Source organism: Phyllostomus hastatus, unplaced genomic scaffold (assembly GCF_019186645.2).
Source record: "Phyllostomus hastatus isolate PE091 unplaced genomic scaffold, TTU_PhHast_1.1 phas_contig_1162, whole genome shotgun sequence".
In the NCBI taxonomy this organism is placed as follows: Eukaryota; Metazoa; Chordata; class Mammalia; order Chiroptera; family Phyllostomidae; genus Phyllostomus; species Phyllostomus hastatus.
In genome coordinates, this window is record NW_025333537.1 from 8,887,929 (window position 1) to 8,912,974 (window position 25,046).

Consider the following 25,046-nt stretch of genomic DNA (forward strand, 5'->3'; position numbering starts at 1 on the left):
TGAAGATTAGCACTGTTTTTTAATGAACTTTAGTGCAGAATACGAAGCAAGATGCTAGCTGTGGCCTCAGGGCCAGCACAGTGGTAAAAAATGACTTTTCCCCTCATAAAGGTAAGTTACAAAAGTGTGTCAGAAAGACACCCTGAAGCTGGTAGTATTGTTGCAGTTTCGAAAGCTTTCCCCGTCCATATGCCCTTTGCCCCACACCCACCCATAGGGAATTCAACCTCTGGGACTTTCTTGATCCAAGAGATTTTGTGGGAGAATTTCTCTTGCAAGATGTTTAGAGGGCAAGGGTCATTTTTTCTAGGTTCCATTGTTGATCTTGTTGAACTTGACGTCACAGGGTGGGTAAGGAAGCCAGCGTGGTTCTTTATGAGTTCTTCTGAGGAACTTTGACCGTGACCTGTAAGAGGAGTGCAGAGAAGTTCTTAAATGCTCGTGCTGGCCTATAGGCCCCCTCAGCCGGTGCTGCCCGAGTGCGAGCACAGGGCTTCCCTCCCTCCTCACACCTGCCAACCCAGGGGCCACCAGGGCTGCGTCCAGTGGGACATCACACTCTGCCCCCTCATCGGTCCCAGTCAGCTTTGACTGTCACAGGACTGGGGACAGGGCGGGGATTCCTGCTGGCACCTGGAGGGTAGGAGTCAGGGATGCTGCCCGACAATCCCAGACCGCACAGGACAGGCCCCACAACGAAGAGTTGCCCCAGCCCACGCGTCAACAGAGCCGAGGCTGAGAGGCCCCAGTCCGGGTCTGTGTGCTCCTCCAGAAGAATCCAGGGGGAGCAGTAACGTGCTGGAGCTCGCAGGCGTCTCCCTGTGCTAACTGGGCAGACTCCAGGCCGGATGGCTTGGGGTCGAGTCCCAGCTTCCCCCTCCTGGGCTAGCACTTCACCTCTACCCGCCGTGTTTCCTCATCGGTACAATGGGACAACCACAGGGTCTGCTTCTTGAGGCTGTTGTGCGCGCTAGTCAAGGCGGCAAACATCAGAAAGTCTAGCACGGACTCTGGTACAACATCAGCACTCAGTAAACGTGAGTTTAAAAGAAGCAATTTTCTCATCGGTCCCCCTTGCAAACTTGACCTCTCTCCCGAAAAATCCCTGTTTTTGTTAGTGTCATCCCTTGAGTTCCAAAGCTCAAGATACAGAAATCTTTATCACGAGCGCAAAGCACACTGCCTGGCGCCGTGTGGGTGCCGGGCTGACGAACCGAGCCCGGCCACTTCTTTCATTGAAAGCTTCCTCCTCCCCTCCCCACCTCAGCTCCCCAGGCCTTCGGCACCACAGCTGTTCCGTCAGGATTCCTCCTTTCAGATTCCCCCCCACCCCCCCAACCCTGCCTCCAGTCCACCTGTAGATACTGCGGTTCCTCGGCCCAGGCCTCCTCCCCAGCCCCTCCCTCCACACCGAAATAACCTGGTCCACAACTGCTGTTTGATCAACAGTTACAGGCCAGTGGCATGTCAATGTCAGCTTCAAATCTGGGTCTCGCTGCCTGTAAGACGGGGAAGTCGGCCACAAGCAGGTGTGTTCAGTTTGTTCCAGCGAGCCTCCTGGGGACATGGGTGTGTCTTCCCAGTCCTTCACCCTCAGACTCGCCGCTGCAGGACTGCGCGGGGACCACTGCCCTCTCTCACCCTGCTCGCTGCCCCGCCGCTCTGCCCGCCCGAGCCTTCCCTGCCAGTCCTGGGGAAGCCCAGCTCGGCCCTTTCTCTCTCCTTCACATACCACCCGTGAGTACGTTTCCTGGTCACACTGCGATTTGTGTTCGTTGTAGAGAGAAAATCTTCCACTGCAGTGTGCCTTTCCTGTCTTTTTCATATTTGTAAACGAAGCCCTCTGGGTGTCTATGTATGTGCACATACAGTTTTTAAATTGGACGTATACTGCATATACGTATACTTTGTATCCTGCTTTTTTACTTTAAAGGATGAGCACTTTCCAAATCAAATATCCTACAAAAACATTTTAATGGCTATTTGGTACTCTGTGATTGGGATGCTCCCTAATTTACTGAACACTTATGTTACGCCCGATGTTTCCCTCTTAAGAGAGATAATGCTGTGATAAATATTTATGGAAATGAGGCTTTCTTTGTCTTTCTGAAGTTCTCAGGCTATATATTCCTATCGCTGAAATTGCAAAATCAGTTTGGGTATGGATATGGGTCCACTGATGGCCCTTGATACTCTAATGCCTCGTAACTGTTCTTATTAGATTTTCCTTGCTGCTTCGGCCCACTGGGGTCTTTCCTTCTGCTCAGGTTCTGTAGAACTTGGCGTATAATGAAGCCCAGCAAGACTGTGTAGGCTGGGTGGCAGCCCCGTCTCCAGTTCTTTCTCGTGGGTTTTGGCCCCATTTTGTAGCTTCTCTGGCCTAAAACAAGGCACCAGCAGCAGCACCGGTGGACTGTCATGGGGGAGGGGCGGAGAAGGCGCCGGCACAGCACTCACGGTTTTCACTTCGGTGTATGCCTGCAGGCCGTACTCTCCCAGCTCCCGGCCGCTCCCAGACATCTTGTAGCCCCCAAACGGCGACTGGGCCCCGAACACATTGTAGCAGTTGACCCTGTAATTTGAAACAAGGTTTCAGAAGTCACTCTCAGGTGAGGGGGGGATGTGTCATACCCCGTGGACTTCCTATGTTGCTACAAAATTTCATAGAGAAAAAATGGATGGGAGGAACCACAGTAATGACCAGCACGTAGTTGAATGCAGCTCCACAGAGGAAACCCACGGGTCACCTTCATCCTTCATGATGTGGTCACAGGTGGATGTCAGTAGCAGGGAGCACCACGTGGATGCACCTCACTTTAATAACTCGTTTTGCGAATTAGCTGCTAAGCTTTTTTTTTTTTTTTTGCAATTTTTAAAAAGTCATGAAATTTAGCCCTGGCTGGTGTAGCTCAGTGGATTGAGCACGGGCCTGCGAACCAAAGGGTTGCAGTTTGATTCCCAGTCAGGACACATGCCTGGGTTGCAGGCCAGGTCCCCAGCAGGGGGCACATGAGAGGCAACGACACATTGATGTTTCTCTCCCTCTCTCTCCTTCTCTAAAACTAAATAAATAAACTCTTAAAAAAAGTCATGAAATTTTAATTGAATTTAAAACACCATTTTAAGGTATACAATTCAGTGTTTTATAGCCTATTTACAATGTTGTACAAACTATTACCACTAAGTAATTCTGGAATATTTTTATCACTGCAAAGAGAAACCCTGTACCCCTCATTCTTCTCCCCTCCCCCAGCCCCTGGCGGCCATTGTTAATCTGCTCTCCGACTCTATGGATCTGCCTGTTCTGGACATTTCCTGCAGGTGCACCCACATGGTACGTGTGGCCTTTGGTGCCTGGCTTCTGCCACTCAGTCTCATGTTTTCGAGATTCAGCTGTGTTGTAGCAGGTGTCTGCACTTCTTTCCCATTTGCGGCCAAATAGCATTTCCGTGCTCGGAGGCCGCGTTATGTTTACCTGTTCCTCAGCTGGTGGACGTGTAGGTTGTTCCCGCCTTTTGCCTGCTGTGAATGCTCTGCTGTGAGCGTGAACATCCGGGCGCACTCTTCTGTGTGGAGGTGCGTTTCTACTTCTCCTGGGTGTATACGTCCAGGAGTGGGATTGCTGGGTCCTCTGGCAATTCTGTGTTTAACTTGCCGAGGAACCACCAGACTGTTTTCCTATGGCTGCCACATTCCACACTCCCACGGGCAGTGTGCGAGGGTTCAGATTTCCCCAGGTCCTCACCCACACTTGGTATTGTCTGGATTTTAAAGTGACCACCGTCCTCATGAGTGTACAGTAGGTGCTAGGCTTTAAGATCGTGTGACGGGCCGTCAGCTCTGGTCTCCCGCCCTCGTCCCAGCTGGGCAGGGAGCCCCCGGTCGTCCGCGTGCTTGCCCAGGAGCAGCGGCACGGGCACGGGCCCCAGAGGCCCGGAGGCAGGGAAGCCCTCATCTGCCTGCTGTGCCACACGCACCCTGAGCCGGGAGCAACTGGGCCAGTACCCCAAATTCTGGGATGTGAGCGCTGGATTCTGGGAGACCCTGGCTTTAAGGATCCCTGCCTGGGAGTGAGGGGCTCCTGGAGGGCTCTTACCACACAGTGCCCGCCTGGAGCGCTTGGGACAGATAATTGGCTTTGTCCAAGTCCTTTGTGAAGACAGCCGCGGCCAGCCCATACGTGGAATTGTTGGCTCTCCCAACGACTTCCTCTATGGTCTTGAACTTCAGGATCTGCATAACTGGCCCAAAGATCTGTGAGAGAGCAGAGTGGGAGGGAGTGGCAGACAGGGACCCGCCTGCTGTCCACCAGCTTTCACAGTGCTGAGCAGACAACTCCAGACGTGGTAACGAGTCCCGAGACATGCCCTGGCAGGCCCAGGGGAAGATGACAGCTCCCAAGCTCATTGAAACACGAAAGGAAGGAGGCTAATGGGGACTGGTTACCTTCCATGTGCCATGGGCTTCACATACCGTATCTTACTTCTAAACAATTCTGCAGCGTTTGCATTACTGGCATGTTGCACATAGCTTTACTGACAAAAAATTTAAGTCCGTCATTCAGCAAGGCATACACTGCATGCTGAAGAAACAACTGGGAACAAAAGACAGCCTCTGCTCTTAAGACACTCCAGGTTTTTCTTGTACTTTCCCCGCCCTGTTCCTGGAGTGAGCCATTTCCTCACGGAATCCTGGTTCCCTTCAGTGAAGAACGGGGTTTAGAGACCAAGAGGTGGGAGCTGGAGCTGCGTGGGCTTGTTGCCGCCGGGGGTGGCTGCTCTTGGCCCTCTCAGGGGAGAGGACTGGGGGGCTGAAAGCGATCCTAATGCCCCCGGGCGGTTAGAATATCAGCACTCTGAGCAGTGTGACGAGCGTCAGAGCCCCCGGAGGCCCTGCCAGGCGGAGGGGGTGGTGGGGAGCAGGGGCATCTGGGACGGCCCCGCCACGGGAGTGACAGCTGAGCTGTGACACAGGAGCAGAAGCTGGCCAAACCAGAGGGGGCAAGGACCGGGGAGGAGGGCGTCGGAGTTCCAGGACACCACGAGAACACCCAGCGTCCCTTCTCACGAAGTCCCAGAAGGAAACTCGGGCTTCGGGAGGAAACGGCTGATTCCGGACTGGAAAGTGTCACGACAGAGGGAGGAGAACGCTGCCGGGAGCTGCCTGTGGTTGGAGCCGGGACTGTGAGCCGCCTGGACACCTCAGGTGCTGGCACAGCAGGGGCGCAACGCCCCCACCCTTCCAGAAAATCGAAATTCGAGATTTGCCAAAAAAGCACCAAAGTGTTCATGGGGGGAAAGAAGGCAGACCTCTGTTGGACTTTCTTACCCTGACTTTGCATTTCAATATTATTTTACTTTGAATTATACGTGAAAGGGGGTGACACCATAATACTTTCCCTGACAGGGCTGCTGCAGGGCTTAATCCAGCCGGGGGAAGTGGGGTCAAGGCAGAGAATGTGTTTGGGCTAGCCCTGGCTCTCCAGGGTCTGCAGAGAGCCTGGCACACAGTAGGCACTCAATGAATGTTTGTGACACGCATGAATGAGACAGAGCGGCTGCCCCGCGTTCATGGTGAGCGCCGAGGGGGGAGAACACCGAAGGGAGTCTCGCCTCGTGGGGGGTCAGCCCTTCAGTCCAGTCCGGTGCCCAGCTCATATGAAGACCACAGGGAAGGCTGGGCGACCTCATTCCTCGGACATGGCTCGCAGGGACCAGAACACAGTGGGCCCGTGGGCGGTGCCAGGGAATGCAGATGTTCTTCCCGACCGGGTCGCCATGAGAGGCTGAAGAGGAGACTGACGAGGCCAGAAGCGAATGGTAAATAACTTGTCCTAGGCAGGGAGCCAGGATTCTCCCAAAGCCAGCTGCTGGGTCACAGTGTCAAGGTGCCGGACTGGACTGTCTACTTCTAGGAACGTTCCCGTTCCTGGCCCCATGCTCACCTCCTCCTTTGCGATGGTCATACCATCCTGCACGTCTCCAAACACAGTGGGCTGGATGAAGTAGCCACGGTCAGCGGCCGCCCCTCCACCGCACAGCAGCCTCGCCCCCTCCTCCTTCCCAGACTTGATGTAGCCGAGGATCTTCTTAAACTGAGTTTCATCCACCTGTGAGAGGAGGAGCCCAGAGCTACAGGGATGCTAGAGCCAGACCCCTCCCAGCTTCAGGCCGGGAGCCACCCTGGCAGGGAGACAACTGGGAAATGGGCCAAGGCCAATGAGTAAGCAAGGTCGGGGAGGAAGTACAAAGGGCCAGTAAATAAAAGGACAAGTTCAACAACCCCTTTAGCCCTCAAAAAATGCATAGCAAACCCATTGTTTTTGCTTCTCAACTATGAAATGACTGAACATTTAAAATAGTAAGAAAATACATTGACGGCAAGGGTATGCTACATGCACAGTAATATGCATACCCCGTTAGAAGGACTAATAAATATGTTCTATGTCGTTATCTCAGTTTTCAAACAAGAGGACTGGAAGCTGGTGCAGTTTTTCTTGCCAGCAGCTTGTTAACATCAGTCAATAAGTAAAGCTCACACCCTTGGATCCAGCTCCTTACCTCCCAGGAACTTACTCTGCGTTTGACAAAGGGACCCGGGCGAGGGTGTTCACCAGGGAGCACCCCGTGAAAGCCCCAGACAGGAACAGCGCTGAGCGCCCATTAGTTGAGGGGCCGGCCAGTGCGAGCACGGCACACCACATGCCATGCTGCCGTTAACGGCAGACCCGTGATGGCCGGCACACACCGTGTGTTCTGTACCCGTGTTTTGTTAAAACGGACACCCAGCAACCTCACTCCGTGTGAGGGGGATGGCCCATGGGGAAGGACATGTTCAGGGGCCGGGGGGTCTTATATTTTAAACACCGTTCGGTTAAATTTGTATACAAATCTGTATTGCCTTAATGATTACATAAAGGAAACGAGAGAGAAAAAGAGGTGTCGAGATGCATAGCAGGACCACTCAGAACAGCCCAGAAGTGGAGACCATCCGAGGGCCACAGGCCTCCACCCCACTCCCCGGGGAAAACCGTGGTCAGTGGGTCCGCACGTATCCTTCTGGTAGGTGCACTGTAGAGGTGACCAAGGTCTGGGAACCAGGCACTTCCCTTTGCACAGACACTGCTAGTATTTCTTACGTAAATGCAATTATCATTAATCTCCACTCCACAGCCAGGGCACCCCGTGAGTTATAAGGGCAGGTGATAAGGATGAGAGAAGGACAGCTCAGAGAGGGCACGTGGCTTCTCACGGACACACAGCTCGTACACGGCAGAGCTGAGACTCGAAGCCCTGCCTGCCTGACTCTGAGGGCCAGGCCTTTCCCACCTCCCCATGCTGGTTCCAGGCACCCAGACCCACCTGCGGCCCCTGCTCAGTCCGGCTGTCAAAGGGATTCCCCACCACCCGAGACTTGGCCCGGGCGACGCTCCGCTCCACAAACTCGGCGTAAACATCCTCCTGCACGAAGGTCCGGGAGCCTGCACAGCAGCACTGGCCCTGGTTGAAGAACAGGGCGAAGTGGGCCTGCTCCACGGCCCAGTCCACTGGGGAGGCAGAGAGACAGCCATCAGGAGAGCAGGATGACCCTGGCCCCGGGGGCTGCCTGCCCCGTTAGTCCATTCACAACACCAGCAAGCCTGCTGGGGGCCAGGCCATGTGCCAGAACAAGAGGGCCCTGATCTCTCCCTCCTGCGCTCATAGCGGCCACAACGCACAGCAGTGACAGAGCCAAGGGCGGCTGGGGGACCAGCCCAGGCAGCGGGAAAGGCAGCCCCAGGGAGGGCAAACCTGGAAGCTCCTTGGCAGGACCAGGAAAAAGGATGTGACGGGGAAAAGGTGTTTGAGAGGAAGCATGGGCACAGCCGGGCAACTAAGCAGCCCCGCCCGGCTGATTTCAGGGAGCAAAGAGGATGGAGCCACCCCTCCCGGGGTCCTGCTGGCTGGAAGGCTATGCTGGGGAGCCCGGCTTCCGTCCTGAGGCCCTGGCGCAGACATCGATGCCCACGGACAGTGAGGGGCCGCAGTGCAGACAGCCAGTGGCTGCCCCCCGCGCCAGACCTGCTTCCCCGGAACACTCACTGTCGGCGTCTGACATGATGATGTTGGGGCTCTTCCCCCCCAGCTCCAGGGTCACTCTCTTGAGGTTACTGCTCCCTGCAGCAACCTGGATCAGGCGGCCAACCTGCAGGGCAGCAGGAACAGAGAGAAGCTCTCGGTGCGGGGACAGAGAACCAAACGCTCGCACAGACACAGAACGGAGCACCCCACCACGCGAGAGGGTGACCGGATTACAAGAAAGCTGGAGCGCTTCACCAAGTCTGGGCACCCACTCCCCGTCACGGCCCCACCCCTCTGCGCTCTCAGGATGACAGTGACAGTAACGACACAAGCCGTGTGGCTTCCTTGCACGGAGCACCACCTACACACCAGGCGCGGTGCTAAGTGCCTCGCGTGCATTAAATTCAGTCCTCACGATGGCCTCGCAGGTAGGGGTGACCCTGTTCCTCGATTTATGTTTTTTTTGAGATTTGTTTAAAATTTATGTTTAGAGAGAGGGGTAGGGAGGCAGAAAGAGGAGAGAAACATCGATGTGTGAGAGATACATCAATCGGTTGCCTCTTGCACGCCCCCAGCAGGGAACCTGGCCCACAATCCAGGCACGTGCCCTGACTGGGGATCAAACTGGCGACCTTTTGGTTGGCAGGATGACCCCCAGCCCACTGAGCCACACCAGTCCGGGCAGCCCTTTTCCTTGATTTGGAAGTACGGGAGCTGCATCTCAGACTGCTCGAGCCGCGTGTTCCAAGCCACACAGCCGGTTAACGTGCAACCAGCGTTCACACTCAGTCCAGCAGCAGTTCACACCCACAGTCCTGTCTCCCTCCCACGATGTTTGGAGTGCAGTCCCCTGCACACGGGACACTGAGGGCAGGGGTGGGGTGCGTCTCACCTCCACGTTCTCAGAACCTGGCACAAAGCCGCCTCTGTACTTGTTGAATGAACATGCGCCACATGGACACTGCTGCCCTCATTTTAAAGGCAACGAACAGCGCTCCAAGGACATTCAGTGAGTCACCCGCGTCATAATGACGGGGCCAAATTTGAACTCCTGTCTTCCCGAAGCCCACGCTCCGTACCCATCAGGGCAATGCTGGTCAAGGCGCCTGAGACGGCCACGGTGCTCGGACCTGGGGCCGGCAGCCAGCTCTGGGCTTCATGAAGTGTGGACAGCCTTGCCTACTGACCCCGCATGGGATGCCGGCCCCCCAAAACAGCAGCTGGAGTGTCCACCAACCCACAAAGGGCGTGACCCTGCACGGTCACTCCTGGCACACTCACTGCAGCTACTCAGGGGCAGTCCTGGGCCGGACCCCCGACACAGCACCCAGAGGCTAATCTCGAACGCATCATCCTCTCAGGACAGTGAGAGCTTGGGCCAAACACCCAGCAAGCTTGGGGTCCTGGGGACGCCTCACCTCGGTGGAGCCTGTGAAGGCCACTTTGTCCACATCCGGGTGGGAGGCGATGGCAGCCCCAGCCGTGGGGCCAAATCCAGGAATGACGTTGACCACACCAGGGGGGAAGCCAGCCTGTGTGCAAACAGCCAGGAGACACTGGGCGTCATTCTCCCACTCCAAAGGGCCCGGACAGGGGAACACACATCCCTCCCCAGGGAGGCTAAGGCAGCGTGTCCCAGACATGGGGGCGCCAGCAGTCTGCGGGTACTGCTCGGGGACTCTAAACGGTGCAGCAAGCAGCACGATTCGTGGAGTTCCCTGTGGCTGTTGTCCACCCCCCACCCCCCACGGTCTTCACTTAGAACCATTTCATCATTCAAAGGGGTCTTTGAAGAGAGGGCCTCTTGGCCTGGAGTGTGGTGATAGGAGAGTGGTTGGCTCCTGCTCCACACACTCCCCGACTCTGGGCCCCTCCTCAGAACTCCTGTAGAGCAAGCCTGTACGGGAGCAGTTAGAGGTCACGGACAGCCACGCACCTCCTTTACTAAGTTGGCCACGTAGAGGGCAGTGAGTGGAGTCTGCTCAGCCACCTTCATCACAACCACGTTTCCGGTCGCCAAGGCTGGGCCCAGCTTCCACGCTTGCATCAAGAGCGGAAAGTTCCACTGCAATAAACAAAAGCCACTGCCAAAGTCTGAGCCACGGAAGGTGCCTTCCCAGAGAGCAGACACAACAGGGACTTCTCCCCCTAACTCGATCATAGGTTCAAGGCAGATGGTCAAGGCAGATGTGGGTGAAGTTAACAGTGACTCACGCTCATGAGCGCTGTGTCTGTGCTAAGCACCACGCAGAGCTGTTGCGTTCAGTCCTCCCCACCCCTCCACTTTAAGGCAGGTTCCATGCTCACTTCCACTCTGCAGCTAAGGAAACTCAGGCTTAAGGGGAGAGTGACTTGCCCAAGGTCACAGAGTTCACGCGTGGCAGGGCTGGGACCTGAACCCAAGCTGGCTTTGTCAAAGCCCCTGTTCTCCATCAGGAGCCTGCCGGAGATGGCTACATCCCGAGGCACCCCCGATAAACCTGCCTTTCTCTGTTAGAGGCTCTCACTCACCGGGATGATCTGCCCGCACACGCCCACAGGCTCGTGGCGGGTGTAGCTGAAGAAGTCCCCGTCGATGGGAATGACTCTCCCATGGTACTTATCAGCCCAGCCGGCATAGTAGCTTTAAAAAAATAAAGTCCAAATTTAACCAATGACTGTCAGGGACCCCTACCAACTCTGGCAGGAAGGGAAGAAACTTCCAACCGAGTGATCCTGAGAATGGCCCTCACTCTCGCCTTGTCCCCAGAACAACTTACCTGCTAAGGTTACAATAATCCACTCCAGGGAGCCAGCCTCTAGGTCTCAGAATCACCTGGGATGCTTCTAAGAAAAAATGCCAAATTCCAGGAGCCCACTTCCCACTTACTCAGTCTGGCTCTCTGGGGTGGATGCCTGGGGATCGGCATTTTTCATACACATTCAGGTTTACTAAACTGGGACTGCGGTACTAGCCGAGCGTCACAGGTCAGCACCTGACAACCACGGGCCGGGTCTGGTGGAAACGTGCAAACCCGTCTGAACAGTCCCCAGAAAGACAAGTCATCGACCGGGCCCCAACCCTTGTAAGCCTTACGGCCTAGACACACCCCTGTGTGTCTAGCGACCTAGCAAATTCGAGCTGCGGAGAAGGGCATGCACTTACAGCATGTGGCAGTTACGTTTTCAGGGGAGTAGGAAAAAGGAGAAATGAAACACGTAATGTAAAAAGGTTACTGAAGTGCGTGGGCAGGCAAGGTTAGCCTGAGGCCGGAGTTGGCCTGCGTGTGAATACGGGTTTGTGATACGTGGGAGAAAAATAGCCTGGGTGTTGCCAATCTACACATGTCGAGGCATGGCTGTTCCCTTCCTCCCAGGTCTGTATTACCTGTGTTTTACATGCCTCAGAACAGTTATTTAATCAGCATGAAGCCATACTACTAAAACTCAGGGAGGCCTGGGCCTCTGCCCAGATGTGCCAGGCTGCTCTCTCTGGGGCATCCTTGAGCGAGGTGCTTGACTTGGCCCTACTAACATGTGCTGGGGAATGATTCTTTGTGGTGTGGGGCTTTCCAGTGCATTGCGGAATATTTAGCAGAGTCCCTGGCCTCTACACATTAGATTTCAGTAGCACCCCTTCCCACCTAGTTGTGACAACCAAAGATGTCTCCAGACACCGCCCACTGTCCCCCAGGGGACATAACTGCCCTGGTTGAGAATCTGCTATGTTGCCTAACCCCAACTCTTCTGATGCTGCTTCTTTCTCCACCTCTGTCCAGGGGAACAGCTGGTATTTGCACAGTGATCCCTTCACCTGCATGCACTGCAGCTTGTCAGACTCAAGGCCAGCCTCTCAGGGTCCCTCCTCCAGGAATCTGGCTTTGGGACTAAGAGACTGCCACTTCGTCTGGCTGGAATCATGCAAAGCAGAAGCAACCCCAGGTTCCAATGTGCAGGGACTGGCCTTGAAGGAGGTTGCTGGCAGTCAGGAAAGAAGCTAGGGGCAGGGGTGGGCAGCAGCAACACTCAGCGACCTCCCGGATTTAAGAGTCCTGACTCTGCATTGCCCAACTGGCACTGAGCCTCTGTTGCCGACAGAGAGCTCCAACAAAGCCCTCCTTCCTCATCTTGTGTTTCTTGATCACAAAAATGTTTATGATCAAACTAATTCAAAGCTAGCAAGAGGAAGGAAATAATAAAGATTAGAGCAGAGGCCATTGAAATGGAGAATGGAAAGAATCAATGAAACCAAAAGTTGGTTCTTTGAGAACATTCACAAAATTGACAAGCCTTCCGCCAGACTAGGGAGAAAGGGAGGCGACACAGATCACTGAAATCAGAAAACCAAGTGAGGACGTTACTCACAACGATAAAAAGGGCTCTGAGGGAATACTACGAACAACTAAGACCAGCAACTAGGGAACCTAGATGATATGGACAAATCGAACTAAAACATAAATTACCAACACTGACTCCAAAAGCAAAAGAAATTTCTGTGACTAGATTACAATTTCAGTACTGCGTCTAATAGAGTATGTTCCCCTGAGTCTTGTGATCCTTTCACATTACTCTGTTTCTACCCCCCCAGCTGCACCCCCGCCCCTTTGGCCCGGCCAGGACAAAGGCCAGGAAGCCCGAGGCCCTACCGGAGACATTTGAGGACCATGTCCAAATCCACCAGGTAGGAGATGATGTAGGGCTTGCCATTATCCAGCGTCTCCAAGGCCTGGGAGAGGAAAACGGGATCAGCACAGACATGCTGGCGCAGGAATGAATCACAGCCAATGAGTGACAAGCAGTGTAGAGGCTCAGCATGGACTGAGAGGGGCCTGTGGCCACTTGGTGCCACCGAATGCTGCTGCATTTCTGGGCCATTGCCTCTCCCCCTCCAAAGGCAGGGAGGAGGGGGAGGGGGGTGGGAGGAACAATTCACCAACTTCTCATTCGGTCATTTCACAAACATATTTTTTGAGTCTCTACTCTACGTCAGATCCAGGTACTGGGAATACAGAGACAAACAAGGAGCTTCCCGAGTCAAGAGCCAGGGAAGGAAGACCTGAATCATCAGTCACGTGGGTCAGGAGGGCTAGGAAGGAGAAGGGCAGTCTGAGAAACGCCGACCTGAGGACATGTAGGAGGTGACTAGGCAAAGGGGGAAGGCACAAACATCGGTGAAGGGAAGAGCACCCCAGGCGGAGGGAACAGCCTCTGCAAAGGCCCTGATGCTCAAAGAAGCTCCGTAGTGGAGAAGTGGAGGGAAGGCCGGTGAGCTGAGCTGTGTGTGAGGACCACAGTCCAGCCTGAGTTGGGAGATGGAGCCAGACCAGGCGGACCTTGCAGGCCACGTCGAGGGAAGAGGACTTTATCCTAAGGATACAGGATGCCATAGAAGGCCTAGGGGTGGATGCTATAATTTGCCTTCTAGAAGGTTCACTCTGGCTGGATTAAGGAATGGATTAGGGAGAGGAAAGGGCATTGCCTCCTGTTTTTTTCTGCCTCTGGAAGCCAGGGAGAAGGCCCAGGAGAGGTATCCGTCCTGGGGTTTTCCCCCTGGGAAAGCTCCCCAGCATGGCTCCTCTCTCTTCCCCAGTGTCCTCCTTTCTTAGCCAAACCCACTGCATCAAAGGAGATGCTAAGAGACTCCTCTGGTTGGTACAGGGCATATCCCTAAGGGGCCTAGTCTATGCCAATCTGACCAGTTACTTGTCAGCAATGTGGCCCCTTCCTGGCTGTCTATGGGATGCTCTGAACCCATTCGCCTCGTGAGATGAGAGGGAAGGGGGCGGAGAACTCACTGCCAGGTAGCTCCGGTCCCGCTCGATCAGATCGGCCAGGCGGTTCAGCAGCCGGCCCCTCTCGGACGCGTCCATGCGGCGCCAGGGCGAGCCCAGTTGGAAGGCGGCCTGGGCAGCCTTTACTGCCCGGTCCACGTCTTCCTGGAAAACACCCAGCAAGGCAGCTCAGGCCTTCGCAGCGATAGCCGCCTCCAAATACTGCCCACCCCACTGCCCGCCAGGCCCTGCCGGGGTGGAAACCTGCCCCTGACCGTCCTTCCCGACCCGGAAGGGCGCCCCCTGGTTGGCTTCAGGCGTCCCTTTCCGGGAGTCACGGGGCGAACGAGGACCCCGGCAGTTTCCATTCCTGTGTTTTCACTTTAGAATCCCCCAATGAGTTTTGGAGAGAGAGTCACTCTGGAGTCAGTGCTTAGAATTTGACCATCTTCCCCCTTCCTAAGAAAGCAAGCCCCGTGAAGTTAACCGTTCCTCCCCAGATGACTGGCAGCGTTCAACAAATGCAGGTGTACCCACCCGGCTTCCCTCCCCTCGGGAGAGCAGTGGCACCAGCCCGGCTAGTGTTCTTCATGCGGGGAGATGCGTGCCAGGAAGGGGAAGCACTGCTTTCATTAACCGCGTTTGCGTCAGACGACCCTGCAAGCCAGAGTATGCACACCTGCTCTTAGCAAAGGCCTTCATCATGAATGTAGAAGACTGTCTTAAAGCAGAGGGCAGGAGGCATTCTTGAATTATTTTTAATACCTTTTCTACTCAAGAAAATGAAATCGTTTTATTAATGTCTATATTTTAAGTTTTAAAATTACTACTACTACTTGATTACTACAAGTATATATAATGCAACAAAACATACTACCAACACCAGAGCTAGATCTCAGGAGATCCAAATTCTGCTCAAAAAGATTTCCATCTGCCCTGGCTGGTGTGGCTCAGTAGTTGAGGGCTGGCCTGTGAACCAGAGGGTCGCAGGTTTGATTCCCAGTCAGGGCATGTGCCTGGGTTACAGGCCAGGTCCCCAGTGGGGGTCATGTGAGAAGCATCCACATATTGATGTTTCTCTCCTTCTCTTTCTCCCTCCCTTCTCCTCTCTAGAAAATAAGTGAATAAAATCTTTAAAAAAATGATTTCCATCTAGCCATGCAACTTCCTCCAGGTCTGAAAAGGAGAGAATGGATTAGATGTTCTCAAGTGCAATTCCAAGTGCACAGCCCACGGCACTATGAATTAGTGAATGCGGGTACAGTCTAGCATTTTTGCCTGCAACAAAGAGTTTCTGTTGATTCATTTACTCAGAAATTTTAATTGGCATTTTTTAGGTATGAAAATAATACACACACGGTACGGTTGCAGTCATATGAAAACAAATTAAGTGAAAAATTAACTGATCTTTGCTTGCCCCCACCCCTCTCAGCCCTTCCCCGAGATAAGTCACCGGTTCTCACCTTGTCGCCTTCGGCTACTTGGCAGATGACCTCCCCCGTGGAAGGATTGACAGTCGGGAATGTTTTCTTGCTGATGGCATCGTGCCACTCATTGTTTATGAAGATCTGCAATGAGAAGGCAGAAGTTCTTAAGGACCAGGCAGTTCTCAACCCAAAACTGACTACTTGTGATGTTAAAAAAAAATATATCAGAAAGAACAAATGTAAATGAGCTTCAGAGTGATCCAAGCTGGGGGACCCCCTTTGCCAGCTGGCCTCAGGTAAGTCTTTCGATCTTTCAGTGCCTTGGTTTCTTTGATCTGAAAAATGAAGAGTTATCTTCCTCATCAGTTGTCTGTATCGGCTGCCCTGTAACATCCCTTCGACATGTGGTGGCTTAAATTGACTTGTTGTCATCTCACAGTTGTGTCCACTGACTGGGCTCAGCTGGGCAGGGCTCGAGTGGGCTTGCTCATGTGGTTGCCAAGTGAGGGTGCCGGGGGGCAGGGGGAGGTGGGGGCTGGCCGTGCAAGGTGACTTCTTCACTCCTGTCCGCCACCACATGGCTGCTTGGGCTTCCTGACTGCATGGCGGACGTGGGCTAGTCAAACACCTCGAGTGACAGCTGGCTTGCACAGAGAGAATGTTCCAAGAGACCCGGGCAGAAGCTGATAGGCTTCTTAAGATCTAGCTTCAGAAGTCATGTGGCCTCATTTCCAACACCAAATTCCTTTGGTCACACTAAGTCACCAGTCCAGGTTCATGGGGCGGGACTTGGGGGAGAGAGCCTCCACCTCTCCGTGGGAGGAGCTGCAAAGAATTTGCAGCCATCTTTCCTTTGACACACCAGAGCACAGAGTTGTGGCGAGAGCCGAGGTAGCTTAGTCTTTGGTCCACTCAGCAAATAGTTCGTGAACCCCTGAGATGTGCCAGGCACCGTTCGAGGGCTGGGGGCACAGTGGAAACCGAACCCAGTGAGGACCTTTCCTCACATACAGCCGGCGTGCTGGGGGGCAGAGAAGCCAGAGAAGCAAACATATACAGGCAGCCTCATGGCAAGTGCAGAGGAGCGGAAGAGGATCCAGGGAGGGGACTAGAGAGCGGGACGGACGGAGAACTTCGGCTGGGATGGCTGGGGAGGACCTCTGAGGGGCAGACACTTGACTCGAGCTCCGGCTGCTGAAAAGGAGCTGCCACACACAGCCAAGGGCTGAGCTCAGTCCAGGGCCCAAGACCGCAGGGCCAGCAGGGCCAGGGAGGGCGGCCCGGCTCGGGCTCAAGAGCAGGGGCGGGGACTAGAATCTGGACGCACCGGCACTTTTCTTCCTAGTTGAGTCACATGGCGTGAGGCACGTCACCTCCCCACACCTCTGGGAGTCTCTCTGGTGCCCCCTCATAAAAGGCACTCGAGGGTTCCAAGGGCTTGCGTCAAGCCTCTTGTGGAGCGAGTGTGTAGTGCTGTGACAATGACGGTGGTGACAGGAGGAGCCCGTCAGGAAGGGGCCTGCCAAAGGTCACTTTCCCAGGCTCCAATTTGGTATTTCCGTGCAGTCCCTACCGCACCGTCAGTGGAGCCGCAGCCGCATACCTACAGTTACAGGCTGTCGGCATTTGGTAGGAGAATGTGGGCAAACATCAGTCACGTTGTTGGAACTGTTTGTGTGGTTTCAGATTAGTTGGTTGATCATTAATCTTAAGGAAAATTACACCTGTGTTTCTTCCACGAGGAGGAGCAAGAGGGCTGAGAAGTGGGTGAACAGGGTAGTTTCGGTGGTGGGGGGTCAGTGGGGGGCGGCGGGTGGACAGGTGTGGCAGACAGAGTTCAGGCCCAAAGCCAGGTAGACCTGCGTTCAGGCTGCACTTGGCCATGCCCTGGTGGAGCCCCGCACTCGGAGCGCAGGCTCGGGTCCCACAGCCTCACACCCACCCGCTTCCCTGAGGCACCGGAGGAGGACAGGCAGGCTGGCCATGCCCCGTTCCATCCTGGGGTTTCCTCACGGCCCTGCTGCAGGTCTGTCTTTGAGTTTTTATTCCGGGTGCTGTAAACAGCACCAGCCTCTAGGCGAGACAGTCCCCGGGGATAAAAGGTCCAAGGGCTGGAGTGAGCGTTGAATGCAGCAGGGGGTGTGAAGTCCCTGAGCCAGCCCCGCTCACAGCGGGTCTCAGCCCTGCACTCACGCCGCTCTAGGCCCCGTGGCCCTCTCTGGTGTGAGGTTTCTAGGGGCACGGGCCGGGCTGGCGTGCAGCACCTATTTCTGCGTCGCGCCCTACACGGTAGCGTACTAGGTTAGTTTGTCCTGAAAAATGCTTACTCATTATCTTGCAAAGATTAGGAAGGATGAACCCGAGAGCTGGGCCAGTCTGGCTAAATTCCCACTGTCCTCACCCCTTCCTCCCAGGGCAGGGCCACCCTGTGCCCCTGACCGTAGCCTGAGAACCCTGGGAAGGCCACTCCCTGGCATGACTCTGCCTTTCAAAGCCCTGAATTTGCTGAGTCAGTCTCCGTTGTTGAATTTTCATTGATCCACCCTCCTCCTAAGGGGTAAGATAATCCTGGGTTTGCAGGAATCTGGAATCTTCCTTCTGTTTAGAGTTCCCATTCCCCTTCTCCTAGAGCCAGACTTCAGTGGTCTTCCCTTCCTGGGAATCAGGGCCAAGGTAGGAAGGTTCTCACGAACTGAACTGAGCCTCTGAGTTAAGTGAGTTAAGTTCTGCTTCCAGTGAGGAATTTCCCAGTGACTTCTCTTGAATAAACACAAGGGAAAACTGCAAAACAAATGCATCAGAACCTCCTGCCAGACTCCCAAAGCCTGGCTTACACAACACGCTTAACTCTGGGCTTGGGGGCGGGTCCTCCCAGCTCACACTTCCTCCTCAGTTTGCAGAAGCAGAGCCACACTCAGCCCCCTCGGGCTCGGGTTCTGGACTGCTGGCGAAACTCATGCAGCTTTTCCGCCAAAATGCTCTATTTTCTGTACATTTTAGTAGATCTCACTTTGAGTCATGAACGTTGGATTCACGCGTGCACACAGGCACTGAGTGGAACAGCACAGTCCTGGCTCCTCGAGCTAACATCCTGGGCGGGAAAGACTCAGCACACCCACGCGAACGGCAGGAACGGCAGGGTGAGGCTCCAGCCACTGGACCGGGACGAGCAGCCGGAAGGGCACCGTGACGGCGGGGGCGCGGAGCAGAGGGGCCCTGGGTGTGTGCCTGGTGCCGGGTGCACTGGAGGGAGCGGCAGATGGCAGGGGCAGGGGTGGGGGGACAGGGCGTCCACTCCAAGTGGGCATCATGGACTTCTATTTCGTAACCCGCTTTTCTCAATAACGGTTTATCTGGGACAAGCTCCCACAGGCAGGTCCGCTTCAGTACTACTTCCCGCAGCAGGGTGGGTGCTCCTCAACACGGACCGACCACAGCCGATTTAGCCATTTCCTACCAACACTCTCGGGACAAGTGTGCACCGTTCCCCACCGTGCTGCTGCAGCAAGCGCCCTTTCACCCGAACCTTCCGGAACCTTCCGGACTCGGGGCAGGTGGCAGTATAAAGACCGGAATTGCTGAGGCAGAGAATAGCGTGATCCTTGGCTGCCCGGGGTGTCTGTCTTGTTTTTCAAGTCCCTTGTGGATTAGGCATTGCAAACGGAAACTTGGGGGTGGGAGGGGTGGCTTAGAAGTTAGGGCAGGGACAGCAGAGCTAGGACAGGACTGCAGGGTCCTGACAAAGTGACAGTCCCACGCCACCTCCGCCGCATGACAGTGGACAGTCATCATCTGTCCAAGGTCCCGAATAAAAGGTTCAATGACATTCAGTAGCTCCGATTTGAGGAGGCGGGACACGTTCTGGAAAGACTTTAGTTCAAGTTTTAATGCATGAAACAGTTACAGATCTGTTACCTAGGAAATCTACACGCCTGGAATATGTTATTTCCCCCAAAAGTGGGCGAGCAGAGGCTGTGGTCCTCAGTCCTGGTGACTCCTGCTGTCATTTGCTTTTTCTGTGGCAGTTGGGTAGCTTCTGTCAGATGGAAAGCAGATGCTATCTTTTGTATTACAAGATCCCAAAGAGAAAAGTTCAGGGTAAACATGGAATGCCACTTGCATTCACACTTTTCCACACACTATCCAGAAACTTCCGGGTTACTTTGGGATTAAAGCCGAGAGCAGCCAGCTCCCCCAGACTTCCTGAAGACATTCTGGCGCCTGACCCCAGCCCCGTCCTCTCCCCACTCACCAGGACCTTTTTTGTCCTGCATTCCTGGATCACCCCCACTTCTGAGATGGGAGGGCCGATCCTACTGTGGACTGACGGCCAGCCAGGCACGGCTTCCATTTGTATGGGCTTACAGGCTGGCAACCCCTGTCTTGCTGCTGTCTCTTCCCTTGGCCATTTCAGCACTCCCTGCATGTCCCCACATTCCTGTTTCCATTAACTCCTAAACTCTGCAAAAGGCCCCTTTTGAGTGGAAATATTTGTTTCCCATTCCATGCTACTGGAGCACAAACTATAATCAGTTTCATAAACAGCAGCCATTCACACCCTTAGTAAATATTTGCTGAGTAACAATTATACCCTAATCTCAGTGTGATGATTACAAATGTGAACACAGGCGCCGCTCCTCCCTCCTAGTTTCAAACACTCCATTCGATTGTCCCCTCAGTCCTCACATAGCTGTCTGACCAGAATGCCTGGTCGCCAGGCAGCATGTGGCTAAGGGCATGCATTTGAGAGTGGGACAGAGCTAACTTTGAACCCTGGTTTCATACTTCTGTGAACTTGACCTGCCCAAGCCTTGGTTTCCTCATCTGTGAGATGGGACACAGAGTCGTTGGTAGCACGCAAGGCAAAAACGCAGGCAGAGTTCCTCAGCACAGGGTCTGATGGATCATAAGGGATCAAAAACCACTGGCTCTGGGGACACCTGCGCATGTCCACCAGACACACAGGCACTTTGTACTGGGGACGTGTGACTCCTGCAATCAGAAAATTCATAGAGAGGCCCTGCTTTCTTTTTTGTGAGAGTTTATTTATTTTATTTTTAGAGAGAGGGGGAAGGAGGGGAAAAAGAGAGAACAATATCAATCGGCCTAACAATATCAATTGGCCTGCAACTAGGCACGGGTTGAATCAAACCCACGTTCCTTTGCTTTGTGGGACGACTCCCAACCAACTGAGCTACACAGGTCAGGGCTGGAGAGAGCCTTTCTTATTTTCCTTTTTGTCTGTTCTGGCTTTAGTTCCTGAGTGCTATGGTCAAGAGGCAAAGAACAGAGACACAAATTTAATTCACCCCCAAACTCCCATTCAGGAAACCAATTACAACTCCAACAGCACCCACATAAAATTGGAGTTATGTCGCCCTGGCTGATGTGGTTCAGTGGACTGAGTGCAGGCCTGCAAACTGAAAGGTCGCCGGTTCGATTCCCAGTCAGGGCACATGCCTGGGTTGCAGGCCAGGTCCCCAGGTGGGGGCATGTGAAAGGCAGCTGATTGATGTATTTTTCACACATCGATGTTTCTCTCCCTATCTTTCTCCCTCCCTTCCCCTCTCTCTAAAAATAAATAAATACAGTATATTTTTTAAATGGAGTTATGTCACCATTACCTAAAAAGCTCAACAGCATCACTGTGCTCCTCGCTGTCAGTTAAGGCTGCATTAGCTATGGGGACACCGGTAGCCATGAGCCAGGAAGTTGCTAAGGTCTGTCCGAGGATGACCCCATTTCATCCTCACAGCAACCCGTTGATGTAGACGGGGTTTTCACCCCATTCTACAGATGCAGCAGCTGAGGCACAGAGTTAAGTAATTGTACCACCCTCCCTAACTTCTTTCCTGCCTTCTTTTTCTCCGTAACACTGACCGCCTTGTGCCATACTAGGTACTTCACTTACTTGTTTGTGTGCTTCTACCTTCCACCATACAAGCTTTCCACAGGCAGGGACTTCTGTCTGCTCCGTTCACTGGAACTGGGGGTGCTGAGGAAACGTCTGGTGAATGAATGAACCTGCCCAAACTGATACCTTCAAGTGGCAGGCACCCTGAGTTCAGAGTGTGAAACTGTCTAACAATATTTTCATCTGTGTCACAAATTGGTGACATCTACCGACACGAATTGGTGACGTTGAAAGTGAGAGCAGGAGCCATGCGAGATTCTGGAGGGATTGCTTTGCTGAAACCACAGCCCCTTGGGTTTTCCTCTGCGTTGCCTTTCCAGACCTGAATTACTCTCCAAGTCAGGGAAGAAAGAAAGGTACGTTGATAGAAGTGTGTCCCTGAACCCACAAAGGATGAGACATGTCGATCTTCAGGGAGCCTGGCCGTCAGCAGCAACCCCCACCGGTCCCCGCTGGTGCATGGGGGAAGGAGAACTCGTCCTGAAATCTTCCTAACCCAAACAAGAGGTTTATCGCACGCTGCAGCCCCACCGACTAGGCCAGCTAGAGCTGAAAGAACCCCAGGAAGGTGGACGAAAGTACCTTTTTTGCCCACCATCCATGTGAGACCTGATAAGCTCAAAGTGCAACTCCCCTCCCCCCAAATACAAAACCCCACAAATGCCCTCAGCAGGAAAACCCAGCAGCGTCTGCAGAAGCAGCTTCAAAGCCTTTCTATCCAAATGTCTCCTTTTGGAGAAACTCCAGGCTTCAGACTCCAGAACAATCCACTGAATTTTAAGGAACTAATAACTCCCAGGGAAATGTCCACTTTGTATACAGAAGCCCAGATAAGAGGCTCAGAAGTTTAGGATTAGGCCTTGGCATTGTTACCAGCTGCGGTCCAACAACACAACGCTGGAAACAGCCCAAGGAGCGTCCCAAGGAGCCAGCCCCAGCTCCTGGGACGGCTGCAGTCCTTGGGAAGAATAGGAGCGGGGAAGGGGAAGGCAGATACGTTGTTCAATGAGATTGCTTCAGAACAGTAAGTGCTAGAATCTCATTTACACAAAAAAGGATCTGTTTTTCTCTCCCTCTCTCTCACCCTCAAATGCAGAGGGCACGTCTGCAAGCTCACACGCCTGCCAACACGGTGCTCATGGAGGGAGCGCCTCAGGGCCTCAGGGCACGGGAGAAGTGTTACAGTGCTCTCTGCATCTTTATACCACGAGCAGACGTTACTTTCACGATGTCAAAAAATCCGTGAAAAAAAAAAGCCACCGGGACAATTCACTCGGCTTCCCCAACTTACATTCCCTGACTCAGTGTGGACAACAGGGCTCACACTGTCCACCAGACCTGTGTGTAGGTGTGTACCCCTTTTTCCACCTCCCTGTGGGCACAAAGAAGGAAGATCTTGATCAGATCCTGTAAGCACAAAGGCTCCGGTGGTGCCGCCTCTCCCTTGGAGGATGTTTCTGCTTGAGTTTTTAATCAGACCAGATCAGGCGTGTTCAGGGTGTATGGTTCAGGGTGGTATGGCTGTAGACTGCTTGAGCTTTTGCTGTGGGGATCTCCTCATACAGCCTACCAAGGGAGCTACAGCTGCCACACTTCTGGCTTGTGTTATCCAAAGGACACTTTGTTTTTATTCTCTGAAACATCCCTTAGCATCATGTGGGTGCGCCTTTACCCATCACCTGTGTGCAGATTTGCAGCTAAACTCCAGGCCAGACACACAGGTCCTCTGTGGCAAGTAGTCACCTGGGGGCCGGTTTGCCAGCACCCTAACTCAGCGATGACCCCTTTATGCACACTCAGAGTGGCATCAAGAGCACCACAGATGGTCTGGGTAGATGGACTTCCTCTCGGCAATCTAGACCTGAACCCCCACTTTGCCACTGACTTTAGTCTTTAGGCAAGTCACTAAACCTCTTTGTGACTCACTCTCTTCATCTGTAAAACAGAGCTAACCATAGCACCTACCGCAGAAGGCTGTGGTAAGGATTACACAGCAAAACCCTGCCTAGAAGGGTTCCAGGTACACAGGCTGTGCCCGTAACTAGAAGCTGTTATTTCTGTGAGTGCCCACAGGGGTGTATGAGGCCTTGTGCTGCCAGAAGGCATCACCCTCGAACCCCCTTCCCACTTCACGGAAGAAGAAACTGAGGCTCAGGGAAAGGCAGCAGCTGCGCCTGAAGCACACACAAAATGGGCCGTTTCATAACTGACTCGCCCTCTGTGAATTCCAGCACTTCACCCAAACTCAAAGCTCGAGAGAGAATACTACAAAGTCCTATTTGAACCAGGAACCGGCCACGGGGATTCAGTGTTACCAGTGTAGGCCCCTCCTTGGTTTGGTCAAAGACGGCAGCTCCCTGGAAGGCGGACACTTTGCGGGGGGCAGGCGCTGGCCAGGTGGCCAAAGACCCCACCCTTTCCCAGTTCCCGGAGGTGAAAGCAGCGGGGGCACCCAGGGGCCTCGGCCTCTGCCTTTGCAAACTGAGGAATGGTAGCTTGAAGGACCCCTCCTTTCCTTGTTTTTCACTTTGGAATTCCTTGACAAAGGCAGGAGTCTTGGGGGAAGAAGAGACCAAGAAAAAAGACTGAAAAGTTCCTGCAAAGAAGGACTTGCGAAGATTCCCTCTGAGTGGGTGATGATGCGGGGGGCGACCAAGAGGCCTGAAACCCGCGAGTTGGCGCTGGTAAGCGTGCGGAGGAGGCGGCGGCGGCGGCGGCGGAACAAAAAACCAATTCTGGACCAGTCACAGCGGGATTACGAACCCGGGCTGCCAGAAGCGGCGAAGGGGCCCAGAGTTTCGCAGGAAGGTTACATGTGCACAAAGACCAACTGCGGCTAACCCCTCGAGCCCCCACTGGGTAAACTGGGGCCCGAACAGGCCTAGGGCCTTCCCACCCAGCAGGATGCGTCCCCTGGAGAGAACAAAGCGGCCGGCGGCGTCACCTGGTTGTAGAAGACTTCGGGCTGCTGGTTGGGGGATGGCACGGCCTGGGTGGCGGCTGTGGACAGGAGGCGGGGGCCCAAGCGGGGCCCGAGGCCCGCGGCGAGTGCAGCAGCGGCGCGCAACATGCTGCAGCGGAGCTGGTGTGCGGATCGGATCGGCGGGAGTCGGTGGTGCGTCCCCAGGGCTCAGTACCCACGACCTCTCACCTCCTAGGCGCGGCAGCCAATGGGCAGGCGCGGGGCGGGGCACCGGGGCGTGCTTGCTGCCTCCCCCTTGTCCCAGCGGCGCTGCTCGGAGGCTGCAGCTTGTGGCTTTGGAGCTAGAGGCGTGCTGCCCTCGGCTTTCGCCCTGCCCCCACCTCGTGCCCCCTCTGTGCCCTGCACTGGCCCCTGTGTGGAGCCCCGAGTGTATGGGATGACCTGGCCTCGCGATTTCAGCACGCATTGGTTGAACCTAACCTGTGCAGGCCTGAACCTCAGCGCCGGTGGCCCTGACCTCCGGGGGCTTGCACTGCACTGGAGAGCCAGTTAAAGCAGAGACAAGATGGATCCAGACAGTGACAGGGGATGTGAGAGAAGTGCATAGCGTGAACACTAGGTTGGGGCAGAGGGCACTGATTTTTAGCTCCCAGGGTCATGAAGTGGCATGTGAGACCTGAATTGAAAAGGTAAAGATCTAAGAGCATTCCAGGGGGAGGGAACAGCAAGTGCAGGGCCTTGAGGTGGGACTACCCTGGCTTGTGTAAGAGCAGTGGAAAGAACGGAGCCCAGTGCATGAGGGAGCATGTGGGGAGCACGTGGGGAGGTGAAGTGAGGTGGAGGGGTAGGCCGGGCCAGGGCAGGTGGGGCCTTAGATAAGGCAGTGGGGAGGACTTTAGAACCGAAGGATGACTCTATTTGTGCATTAACCTTACTGGTTTAATGGACTACGGGAGGGCAAGGGTGGAAGTA

At 54.3% G+C, this 25,046-nt stretch overlaps 1 protein-coding gene across 1 annotated transcript; it reads right to left on the reverse strand.

The window, feature by feature from the left end:
- ALDH2 (aldehyde dehydrogenase 2 family member) lies at positions 1–24,294 on the reverse strand. Its single transcript, XM_045843566.1, has 13 exons — positions 24,096–24,294; positions 15,274–15,378; positions 13,835–13,975; positions 12,686–12,765; positions 10,572–10,683; positions 9,997–10,125; positions 9,479–9,592; positions 8,082–8,184; positions 7,362–7,546; positions 5,945–6,109; positions 4,097–4,254; positions 2,458–2,572; positions 1–406 (listed from the first exon to the last, which is right to left on the reverse strand). Exons 1-13 carry the CDS (start codon positions 24,219–24,221, stop codon positions 374–376), a joined length of 1,566 nt encoding a protein of 521 aa, XP_045699522.1. The 5' UTR covers positions 24,222–24,294; the 3' UTR covers positions 1–373.
- Positions 24,295–25,046: the final 752 nt, after the last annotated feature.

Coding starts and splice junctions, on each gene's coding strand:
- ALDH2 (XM_045843566.1), bottom strand. CDS start 24,221: ATGTTGCGCGCCGCTGCTGCACTCGCCGCGGGCCTCGGGCCCCGCTTG. Junction 9,593..9,996: donor TGGCCAACTTAGTAAAGGAG/GTGCGTGGCTGT, acceptor GTTTGCACACAG/GCTGGCTTCCCCCCTGGTGT. Junction 6,110..7,361: donor GGACTGAGCAGGGGCCGCAG/GTGGGTCTGGGT, acceptor CTCCTCTCACAG/GTGGATGAAACTCAGTTTAA.